At 37.6% G+C, this 12,335-nt stretch overlaps 1 protein-coding gene across 2 annotated transcripts in view; it reads left to right on the top strand.

The window, feature by feature from the left end:
- The first annotated feature begins 862 nt into the window (after nt 1-862).
- scrt1b (scratch family zinc finger 1b) overlaps nt 863-12,335 on the top strand; it is a 34,372-nt gene continuing 22,899 nt past the window's right edge. For both annotated transcript variants that reach the window (XM_048153900.1, XM_048153899.1), the window contains exons 1-3: nt 863-1,016; nt 3,498-3,625; nt 3,833-3,889. In XM_048153900.1, coding sequence (XP_048009857.1) covers nt 3,865-3,889 — 25 coding nt within the window. In that variant the 5' untranslated portion in view covers nt 863-1,016; nt 3,498-3,625; nt 3,833-3,864. The remainder of the gene's footprint in view (nt 1,017-3,497; nt 3,626-3,832; nt 3,890-12,335) is intronic.

Raw genomic sequence — 12,335 nt, 5'->3', positions numbered from 1 at the left:
CAAAAACCTGTGTCTTGTCTTGGTGGCATCTTAATACATTGGGGCTCAACAATAAGAATAGCCCGCTGGCCCAAGGCCAGTGTGAGGGAGGCCGGCTGACAGAACCAACATTTGCCCTTTTAGGCCATTGCTGCTTTGACGCTGAAAAATGTACATTCATTCCTCTCGCACATCCAGTTTTATGCCTTGCAAACTTAAAGGACACCTATTACGCAATATCCACTCTTACATGGTGTTTGGACATAAATTTATGTTGGCAGTGTGTGAACACAACTGCCCTATAATGATAAAAATCCACCCATCCACCCCTTTTTTTCTAAACCAAAGCAGTCTCATTAGACCATAGACTGTAAAAAAAGATGGACAACGCACCTTCACTCTCTTCCACTGTAGCAACTAAAGCCGCCAGTGTGCCAATATGGCGCCGACATCTTCAGTCTCGAGTTTGCGCATAGTGAACTTGGAGCCCGAGTCTGCACAGTAGTGAGCACGAAGTGGAGCCGCGATATCAATGTCCCGCCCAAACTTAGAACAACTCATGTCGGCGTGAAATAAACAGTTATGGCAATGTTAAAGCTTCAATCACCTTGCGAAGATCCAGAAAAAAGTCCGTTGGCACCTCAGTGACTACTTCCCTCAACTAAAACCAAACTTTTTTAAAGAATGAACATCTGAACTAACACCAGCGTGATAAAAACTGCCTAAAAAAGTCAGAAATTGTCTTTGAAAAAAATATTTAAAGTATAATTTCATTGTTTAGTTTGTCTCATTTCCCAATACATTTCATGGAGAGGGCGTGGTTTATGACCTATACTGCTTTCAGCCACCTGGGGGCGATCGAGACGCTTATTTTTGAAGACAATGTGCCCCAAAATCTACCTAAATTCGTTTATGTCTGTGCAAATCATTTCACTCCAGACTGTTTTGTAAACAAGTGGCAATTCAAGGCAAGCTTTGCTAAAAAGTTTGTACTCAAGGATGGATCTGTACCAACTTTTCGTGATCCTCCAAAAGAAGTAAGTGTCACACTGTTTATTTTTTTTAATAATTTTTCAGCAAATCGCCATTTCAGTCGATGTGCCTGTTAGCCAGTTCCACAACAAGTGCAGCCAAATCTACTGTTGTCTTGGAGACCATATTGTATGTCGTCTATTTTTTTATTCGTCTTGTTTATATATACTTAATTATAACCACACGTTTGTAAAGAGCAGTGTAAAAGGTGATTGTCTTGAAAAACTGTGTACGTTTTCTGTAAAGACAAGACATTAAAACACTGTTTATTTGCAAGGCCAGCACTTTTGTCCACTAACCATTCAGAAACGTCCAGTTGCATTCTTAAAGCTGTAACTTCTTCCTGAGTCTCAGTCTCCATCCAACTCAGGTTTGAACAATGTAAGGCTGAAGACTGTTACTGACGATGGTCATTTTGGCTGCGTGAGATTCTCCAGCTTTGTTGTTGTTGAGCAAACGAAGTGTGAGCTGTTAAAGCTCCGCCCTCTTCTGGAAAGTGGGTGGGGAGCAGCAGCTCATTTGCATTTAAAGGGACACACAAAAACAGCATGTTTTTGCTCACACCCTAATAGCGGCAAATTTGACAAACTATAATAAATGATCTGTAGAGTATTTTGAGCTGAAACTTCACCGAAAAATTGACTTCTATTACATAATAGGTGCCCTTTAAAGGGTTAGTTCACCCCAAAATGAAAATATTTACATTAATTACTTTATAAAGAGATCGGAAATCTAATACTCATATGTAAACATTGATCAGCGAACATAAGCAGAAGCTCAACCAAACGTGAATTCTTTTTGTGCTTGGGCCAAGTGGAAAGAAAAAGTAATTGTAGAACCCTGACCACTGAAATCAGCAGTACAATCTACACATCATAATTATATAACCAAACTATAAACCAAAAAATGGACTGGCCCTTCTAAAAGGCATGACTTCATTCTTACCATCACCATATTGAACATTACAAATTTTCCCATTCATTTTTCTATGAGAATTTAGTCTCCTCCGCCTTGTAATGTCACTCTGTTCCACATTCGCTCGGTTATTTTTGCATAGTTCCTTTACCTAAAACAATTCAGACAGTGTGTGCAAATAAACGCCACTGTCAGTAAGGGCAATTCATTCTTTGTGAGTTTCCTCCAGTGTGACTAGGTGAGCCCTGGTCTGGTTAGGTTGCTGCAAGTGGTCTAATACATCCTTGTTAGGTTGTTGAAGGGACTGCTGAGTGATGCTGAGCTCACCAATGATCCTGCATACACATTCGACTGCTTGTTAGTCAGAGGAAGGCAGAACAATCGGAAAGTATAAGAGTAAGAAAAGACGAAGCAGACACAGAGAATAAAGTTTGTGCAGGTCAGACTGATGCTTGCGGCCCTCCGTGTCCAGAGTTGGCTGCTTGTTAGTACGCCAGGACCTCTGTCTTCCTTCACCTCCCCTCCTCTCCATCTCCACTGGCCCCGTGTGCTCCTGGATGGCCAGGGGTCACTCCCAGCCAATTTAGAGTGATGCACATCTACTCTGTCAGCCGCCAGCTTCCACACCGAAAATAATTACCGAGTGAGCATCTGCTGTCCCTGAGAGACGGACGATAGAGTCTGACACGAGCAGGACGGAGAAATTCCACACTCTGTTTCTCTTTTCCCCCATCTAAATGGTGGAGCAGGCCCAGAGGAGGCTATAGAGAGAGAGAAACACCTGGTGAAATTCTCCCTCAGTGATCTGTGCATATGCTTAATAACTTTGCTCTGTAGTTAATTGGAATAATTGCCCGAAATGCTCTCGGAGAAAAGAGAGCGGGATGCCCTGAGGAGAAAGGAGGAGGGAAAGACTGCAACACATGCAAATACTTTACATGTTTCTGTCAACTGAAGCGCAAAACACATATAGTCTGAGACTTAAGGCAGGTGCCTTGTTGCCTCACTTCCCAGTAAGTTGATAGCTAGAAAATGTAGTTTTGGAAGGTTTGACAGGTTTCCAGGGCACTATAATGTCATGTTTATTTATCTAAAACAATTTTAAGTGAGCTTTAGAGATAACCAAGCAAATATTTAGAATTGCTACAATGCGTGTTTCTTTGTAAAAATACAAACAATTATATTCCATAACTCCAGTATACACAGAAGACGTTTGTGCATTAAGAAATATGAAGTGTGGTGCAGTGGAAAGGAACCAAAAGTGTTGCAACTCATGTCATTATTTGTATAGAAACGTTCATGCGCACTACGCTGAAAATGCAGCAAGACGCAATGCAACATCTTAAGCCTCATGTTTAGTAAAATTACTAAAAATCAGCACATGGAGCGCACAAAACCTGCACCTTTTCAACCTTTGGAATTGACAGCCATATATTATTCAGCCATTTCTGTTAATGATGCATTATTTTGTGGCTTTATGCATCATTTGTCACTGTGTGTTCTTATTTGTTAATGTCATTTGGACATTAAATCTGTGTCACCTTCATTGTTTTACCTGTGATTAATAACAGTGTTTGCTGTCCGGATCATTCCTGGCTGAGTGTCTTTACACCAAAACAGAGAGTCATGTTCATGTATACCTGCAGTGGTCCGTGGCTGTGACCTGTCATCAGTGATAAACCACTGATCCTGCAGAAAGGTGAGCTGACTGTCCTCCTTACACAGAGGCTCTTCTGTCATCTTTCTGTCTTTGAGCTGCACATTCTGAGCCTTAATGTCTGCCTTATCTGCAGTAAAATTTAATACTCCTGCAAAGGCCCCTTTCAACTGTGCACAACTTTTTATATATTTCAAAATTAAAATGAAATACTTGCTATTGTTAAATATATCATTAAATGTTTTAAAGGTTTAAGGCACTTGTCCTCCATAATAGAAGACATGAGAAGACTTCAAACAATTTCTGGTAAGTGAATATAGCGATCAGGTAGTGCTCACTAGTGGTTTATTCTAGAGAGTGAATGACTGTTTAAGTGCACTGGAGTGATTTTCATAATTGGACTGCCTTAGAAATTGCTCTCTTGCCAGTGTACTTGAACTAGGGAGTGAACTGAGATACACCCTATTACTATATTAATAATGACAGGAATAGCTTAAGATTTGCCAGTCTAGAGAAAGCAGCAGATGATATTCTGTGCTACTATAGAATGTGCAAAATATTACATTTGTATGTAACAATTGTTGATGAACTTGAATTTATTAGAATACACTACATCAAGTTCTGTACTTTCAGGGAAGAAAGTAAGATATCAAAGTTTCGCTCTTGAAAAAAGAGAAATAGACAGTTAAAAATAGCAGAACGGGTCCAGATGTTGTGTTTGTGGACAGCTTATTAACAGACCTAAGTGTGTGATGCTGCGCCTCAGGCGCTAAAACGTCCCAGAGCTCTGCAATAATGTCCACAACAGAGACTAATTAAAAAAACACACATTTCCACACTTCTCATCACACACCAAGAAGAAGCAAGTTAAAGTAACTGAAGTTTGTTTTGATTAAGGCTAGAAATACCATACTAAATACTGTTTTTATATATATATATATATATATATATATATATGTACTGCCCTGTCAAAGTCACTAATTGGATTTATTAATACTTAAGAGTCTATGACTGGATCATTATTGCAATGATTATTATGTTTCTAGCATGTTACATGTTTGGCAACAGTTCTTTTAACCCTAACTGATGGAGTGTGTATCTTTGCATTTCTTAAACAATCATGTAGGAAGAAACTTTTATGGCCATATTCCAAGATGATAAAGCCAAGATTCATCAAGCTCAAGACCTTGACCAAAAATTGATGCACCTCTTAATGGAAATAACATCAAAACATTTATTTCCATCAAGAGGTGCATCAATTTTTGGTCAAGATCTTGTATTGACAATGCAAGAGTCGAGCACTCTGTAAAGTCTACTCCAGCACATCCCAAAGACTTCCAATGAATTTAAGGTCTGGATTCAGAGGTGCAAATTCATGTGTGAAAATGATTGTTCATCCTCCCAAGTTCCAAACATTCTTTCACAATTTAAGCCTGATGAATCTTGGCTTTGTCACCCTTGAATATGGCCATGATATTTCTCCCTACATGGTTTTTTAAGAAATGCAAAGCTACACATTCCATCAATTAGGGTTGTAAGAACTGTTGCCAAACATGTAACATGCAAGAAACATAATAATCACAGCAATAATCATCCAGTCATAGACTCTTAAGTATTTGCCTATTTAAATCCTATTTTATTTTATTTATTTTTTTTGCTGTATCAAAATTGTGTGTGCTCTCACAGTTCGAATAGGCATGATGCTTATATACAAATATAGCAAAAGAAACTGGTGCGATCGATTACTTCCATAATATTCATGACTCATCAATGAATGTACAAGAGCTAATGCATGTAATCTTTTCTGTGCACTGTTCATTTATTCAGCCACTCAGTACCTACATTCCCCTTACAAGCATTTTGTATGTTCTGTTATTGAATGATTAGTGCTCTGTGCTGCTGTACTGTACATTATTCAGGTGCAGCTTATCCTTGCAGACACCAGCACACATGTAACACAACTTCATACATATGTATGTGGGCTGACATACTGCGAGGCCACATGTAACAGAGGCCATGTGTCTCGCTCTTCTTCACACACGGTCCTACACGCCTCTACAGGAAGAGCTCTAGCCCGTTTGTCAGTTGAATATGTTTATTTCAGGGCTATTTTAATTATAGCTCATTGGAGTGTGTCACTTCACTTGTGGAGTGTGTGTGTGTGTGCGAGTGTTTGCGTTTGAGCTTGCTGGGTGTAACTCCCAGGTCTTTATGTGAGAGAAGTACTCGTTCATCACTGTCTCGGGGGACAAAGGAAACCTGTAGCGCATGCTAAGTGGCCCAGCCCTCCGCATGGCTGTAAGAATACATTAGGGTACACACACACAGCCTAGCACATGGCTGCCAGAATACATTAGGCTCTACACACACACACACACATATCCCCGTGATAATGAGCGCTGAATTCTTGATGCTTTCCTTTCTCATTCTCTCCTATCAGCACTCCGCAAAATCAGTATTGAGTGGACTGATAAGACACTCGTATGGACAATAGACACCTCCTTTGTTTGGTGGCGTGCTTGTTTATTATTCAGTTGCATTGTAGGATTGCTTGCTTTTGCTCTTTGGCATGTGCATGCTGCTTTCTCAGTGTCTCTCATACACATACACGTTTCTCCGACCGTGTCTTTTGTCTTCTTTCTAGTGTAGCGAGCTTGTTTTGGATGGCCACACACATAATGCACGGGTATGCTGTGGTTCCATTGTCACCATAAAAGCAGTGATTCTCAAGCTTTCAACAGTAAAACAAAAATTGCAGGACACCCCTAATTTGTTTACCCTATATCTCGAAATAACATCACATTTTCCATGCAGTACAGCTGTTTTGTACTTATTTCTTTGAATTTCATAGACTGCTAATTTTAGCCTAAATAAATGAGCTGACTAATGAGCTAGCTAAATTGTTGGACTGATGTATGCACACTGATGTCTGTTGAAGTCAGACAACAGAGAGAAATGATAAAGCAGTCAGATAATTCTAGAGATTAACAGATATTAAAATTGTAGCAGCTACAGATAAGCCGATAACTATTTTATAGGCTGATGACTAAAACTAAAAGTCTAAAAATTTTAGTTTTTCATTAATTGAAATCAAGCTGAAATAAAATAAAATATAAATATTAGATGAAAAACTGAAACTTAAAAAAGTAGAAATGTTGCCTTGGCAACAAACTGAAATAAGTTTGAAATACTAAAATACTAAATTTGAAATAAAAAATAAATAAAATTAAAGCTAAAAATATCAAATAACTATAACAATAAAATAACAAAATTGCTAAAACTTAAACTAAAATTAAAATGAAAACTGAAAATATAAAAATATAGGTTAATTAAAAATATTAAGAACTACACTGTAAAAAAGAATGGTTGGTTTAACTTAAAAAAGTAAGTTACCTGGTTGCCTTAATTTTGAGTTCATTGAAATTAAAAATGTAAGTTAATACAATACAAGTGGTGGTCAGAATTATTGGCACCCTTGGTAAATATGATCAAAGATCTGCATTGTTTATCCTTTTGATCTTTAATTAACTAAAGATGTTACAAATCTGCCTGGAAGAGGACGTGTGTCTAAATCGTCCTAATGCGTGGTGAGGAGGAAAGTTTGAGTGGCCAAAGACTCTCCAAGGATCACAGCTGGAGAATTGCAGAGATTAGTTGAGTCTTGAGTCTCAGAAAGCCTAAAAAAATTATCAAACAGCACCTACATCCACACAAGTTGTTCGGGAGGGTTTCAAGAAAAATCCTCTGCTCTCATCCAGAAACAATCTCCAGCATATTCAGTTGTCAGACAAGACTGAAACTTCAAACAGGACCGGCTTCTGTGGTCAGATGAAACTAAAAAAAGAGCTTTTTGGCAGCAAACCCACCAGATGGGTTTGGTGCACACATGGATAAAAAGTACCCCATGCCCACGGTTAAATAACACTGGATTTTTAATGTTGTGGGCCTATTTTTCTGCTGGAGGTCCTGGACATCTTGTTCACATGGTATCATGGATTCTATCAAATACCAACAGATAAAAAATCATAACCTGGCCGCTTCTGCTAGAAATCCAATAATGGGCCGTGGTTGGATCTTCCATCAGGACAATGATCCAAAACAAACATCAAAACCAACACAAAATTGTGTCTCTGAGCACAAAATGAAGCTTCTGCCATGACCATCCCAGTCCCCTGACCTGAACCCTAAAGAAAATGAGTGGAGTGAACTGAAGAGAAGAAGCACCAGCATGGAGCTGGAATCTGACGGATCTGGAGAGATTCTGTATGAAGGAATGGTCTCTGATCTCTTGTCAGGTGTTCTCCAAACTCATCAGGCATTATAGAAGAAGACTCAGAGCTGTTATCTTGGCAAAAGGAGGTTGCAAAAAGTATTGAATAAAAGTGTTCCAATAATTGTGGCCAACGTTAGCCTGACGTGGTCATACTCAATTCTAGTCAGAATATGAGTCTGATACTGCTCCATTGGGCTTTGATTATGGAGGCGTATTTCAACCGATCCAGGAAAGACCTCAATTGGATAGACCTACAACCAATCAGAGCTACAGAGTAAGTGACGTATGTTGAGCGACGCATAGTTGTCAACAGAACTCAACTGCACACATGCTGGAACTAGTAGAAGATGAGCGTAAAAAATCTTTGCCGGTGTTGTAAAAAGAATTTAAGTATACACGGAGTACTTGCCAACACGCTGGTTATGTCTACCTCGTCGTGCACGCCGAGTTGCATCGCCGTGATGCCCATTTCGGTTGCTTCTTTCACTTGGTTCTCCATGAGTGTGACCAAAGGAGAAACCACAATGACCACAGGGTTTTCATTGCGCCCCATCTTCTTAGCGACCATCAGGGCCAGCTGATAAATCAAACTTTTGCCGAATCCCGTAGGAAGGACAGCAAAGACATCTTTCCCATCGACAAATGCCTTGATCGCGGTCCTCTGTTCCTCTTTTAAAATTAATGCGCTGTCGATATCTTCTATAATGGACGCGATGGCGGAATCTACACATCTCAGTTCTTCAACAACAGCCATCATTGTTGTAAACTAATTCAACCCAAGCGCTCTTTGATGACGTGGCTGATTAAGTTTCTGGTGATAATCTGTCAATCATCGCCCTGACAATGTGATTGGTCTGAACAATTTCTGTTCGGGCATAATTACTCCTCTACGGATCGAGTCCAGACCGAACTTCCCGACCTAAAAATGTTGTGGGCGGGGCTAAGTTCGGCTGGCATCCAGGCTAGGCCAACGTGTTTTGGAGAAAAACATTTATTTCATAATGTGATTTTCCCCCACTTTCAATTCTTTTCCTTCAATGGAAGGTTAGATATGTGCAAATTTTGTGAATTAAAGATCAAAAGGATAAACAATGCAGATTTATTTTTACAGTCATCTTTGATCCTATTTACCAAGGATGCCAATTATTCTTACCACCACTGTATTTTATTTATTTATTTATTTTTATTATTTTTTTTTTTACAGTGTATATACTATAATAGTATATAAATAAAATAACATTTATACTTGGGATACACCTGATATTATTGATAACCGATATTAAAACAATGTACAATTTTGTATAAATAAATTAAAAATAAAACACTAAAAATTATAATCAATTGTTTTAAATAATTTTAGGCTTCACAATATTATAATGCAGAGTTAAAAATCATATTCATTTGCTGAAAATTTAATTGAACAATGTTGTTATATTGTTAGTGTTTTTAAACTTTAAGTGAGCAATAAGTAACAGCAAAATTAATATAAATGTAAAAAAAAATAGCATAAACAATTAAATAATCAATATAGAAAGATACTGATAAATATTACACTAATACTCTAATACTTAGCTAGTTATATTATTCAGTTTTTTTCAATTATATCAGTTATATAATTTTGTTTATTTAGATTTTTTTTTTATCAGTCACTCATCTCACAGACCAGTTAGAAACCTTCATGGACCACCAATGGAGCACAGTTTGAGAACCCCTGTTATTACATATGTCATTGGGTCTCTAATGGTGGATGTATTTACCATTCATAGGTAGCAATGGCTGTACGATAGTGTGTGTGTGTGTATAGGGTGCGCTCTCATCAGGCCTAGCTGGTGGCAGAGCTCTTATCAGACAATGTCAGACCTCTGGGGCTGCCAGTTTGTTCCGTACCGATAGTGACTAAATTAAATCTAGATCCTCCACCAATTATTTCCCTTATGGCGGCAATAATTGTTCCCGTTAGCACCCGCAAAACCGTAATAGACGCCAGGGCGACCCGTATGTTTTGGTCTTGCTTTTGTTTGTGTTGGCCGTAACGGCACGTTAGAAGTGAAGTGATGTGTTCGTAAAGCCTATTTGCTGCCTGTTTTTGTGTGATGGTCCAGACTGCTTTCAAACCTGCCAGGCTCTTTTGTCACTGAGCATATATAAGCCCCCCCTTGCTACACTCCCACTTTCCTTTGCTCCTCTCTCTCTTTGTTGCTCTAGCACAACATTAATATGGTGAATAGGCACTTCAGGGTTATTTGGGAGCTTTTCAGGGAAGTGTAAGCAGAGGGGAGAAGGAATAATGAGGTGTGGTGGCACAAAACAGACTAAATGAAGAGATAAGACAAGATTATTATTGTGGAAATGGTGAAGTCAGCAAACCTCCTTTAGGGTTCTGCATAAATCTAAAATTACAGAATTGTAAAATTATAAGAAGCAGCATTGGCATCTCATGCACCAACCAGTTTGTGAATCATTACTTTTTATCACTACATTTTTTTTTTTTTTCTGAAAGATTTTTTTTTTTTTTTAAATCAATGCATGCACATGCTGTGAATGCTTTGAATTTCAAAGATTTGCAAGTGCTGAATTATTTGTGGAAGAAAACTCAAATGCTATGAATTTATTCATCCCAAAATAATCATGCATATTCATGAGTCCCCTCTGCATAATGTTTTGGGGGGAGGGGCAGACACAATAGTGGGTACATAGCAAATCTGGTGTCTGATATCATTTGTGACATCTTCTCTTTTCTCCCCTTAATCATAATGATAAAGTTTAATTTCTAAATAAGACAATTTACAAATTACATATATATATATATATATATATATATATATATATATATATATATATATATATATATATATATATATATATATATATACACACACTATACACACAATGAAAGCTCCCTAAAACCTGTGGCCCATGTTAACGGAAGATAAGCAGGGTGAGCATCAGCCTCCAGCAGCAGGTAGCCTGTATCGAGGACAGCAGACATCACCCCTCCTCTGTACACAAACCCAATACACACACACACACACTCTTATTTTGAGCTCTGAGGAGGCAAAGACTTTAAAAGTTTATTCTACTGCAAAATAGCCTGTATTTCTGAATGCTATTACAGAACAAGAGTGGGTTCACACATTGTTATGCTGTGGAAGCAAAAGTGTTTGTCTGTAATAAAAGCACCTCAGGGAATTGCTTGTGTTTGTAAATGCGGTGAAGTGGTTGGCATAGGATTCCACACTGTGTTCTGTAAGACATCTTTACTGCAATTGATTTAATTTTCATGGTTTACATTCTTCCATGAGAAAATTTTTTGTGTTCCTTTCTTTTTCTTTTTTGTCTTTTCCCCGTTTCTTTCCTGTTTCCATTCTTGTCTTTTTATTTCATTCACTCCCCTATTCTTTTTTAATTTCCCCTTTCTTTACTGCATTCTTCTTTTGCTTTATTTTATCCCTTCCCTTCCCTATTATTTATTTACTTTCAGTTCTTTTCTTCTAATCATTTCCCGTCTTTATTGTTTTCTGTCCTTATTTTTACCTTTTCTAATCCTGACTGCTATCTTTTTCCTTTCCTTTCCTTTACATACATTTAATGTAATTTTACGGTAAAATACCGTTAAATTCACAGTTTTTGGAAGTGAAAAATAACAATTCATTGTAAAATTTACAGTGAAAAAACGTAAATTGACATTCCCACAATTCCCTGCTTGACACTTCACATTTGATATATTTTCGTTGAAATAACTCTGTTTCTTCTTAGTTTTTCTCATTTTTTTCTAATCAGTTATGTACATTAGGGTTTTATGTTACATCTAATGTTGTTAAATTAATGTTTATTGCATTTTTAAAATTTCATGCATGTTACCATGATGGTGTTTAGTGTGTGTGTGAATGACACTGTGTGCACCTTCTATATGCTAGTGTTGTCCTTCTCAGCTTGTGGAAAATCTGCTTGTGATGAACTTTGATTCATCATGTGACTCTTATCACCACTGTGTTTGGTGACTGTCAGTGTATTATAAAGGTACAAAACAGATATTAGTACTTCATTAGGTTGGTAAATTATCATTATATCAGTTAATGAAATACGTTATTTTACCGTAAATTTAACAGATTTTTTTTTTTACGTCGCTACTGTATTTTTTATGGTAAAGTTCTGGCAACCACAGCTGCCGGTTTTTTACCGTAAATTTTACTGGGATTTTTTTACAGTGTACTTTCAGTTCTTTTCTTCTTATCATTTCCCCTTTCTTTACTGTTTTCTGTCCTTAATTTTACATTTTCTAATCCTGACTGCTATCTTTTCCCTTTCCTTGCTTTTCCTTGCCTGTTTTATTTTCTTCTTTAATTTCCTTTTTCCTGTATTCTTTGCTTTTTCATTCTACTTTCCCTCACTTTCATTTACTTTTTATTTTCCTTGTTTCCTTTTTCATTTTCCTCTTTTCCTGTTTGCTTGTTTGCTTTCCTCTTTCATTCTTTTTCT

This window comes from Megalobrama amblycephala, linkage group LG13 (genome assembly GCF_018812025.1).
Source record: "Megalobrama amblycephala isolate DHTTF-2021 linkage group LG13, ASM1881202v1, whole genome shotgun sequence".
NCBI lineage: Eukaryota > Metazoa > Chordata > Actinopteri > Cypriniformes > Xenocyprididae > Megalobrama > Megalobrama amblycephala.
This window is presented reverse-complemented; position numbering and strand designations above follow the sequence as displayed.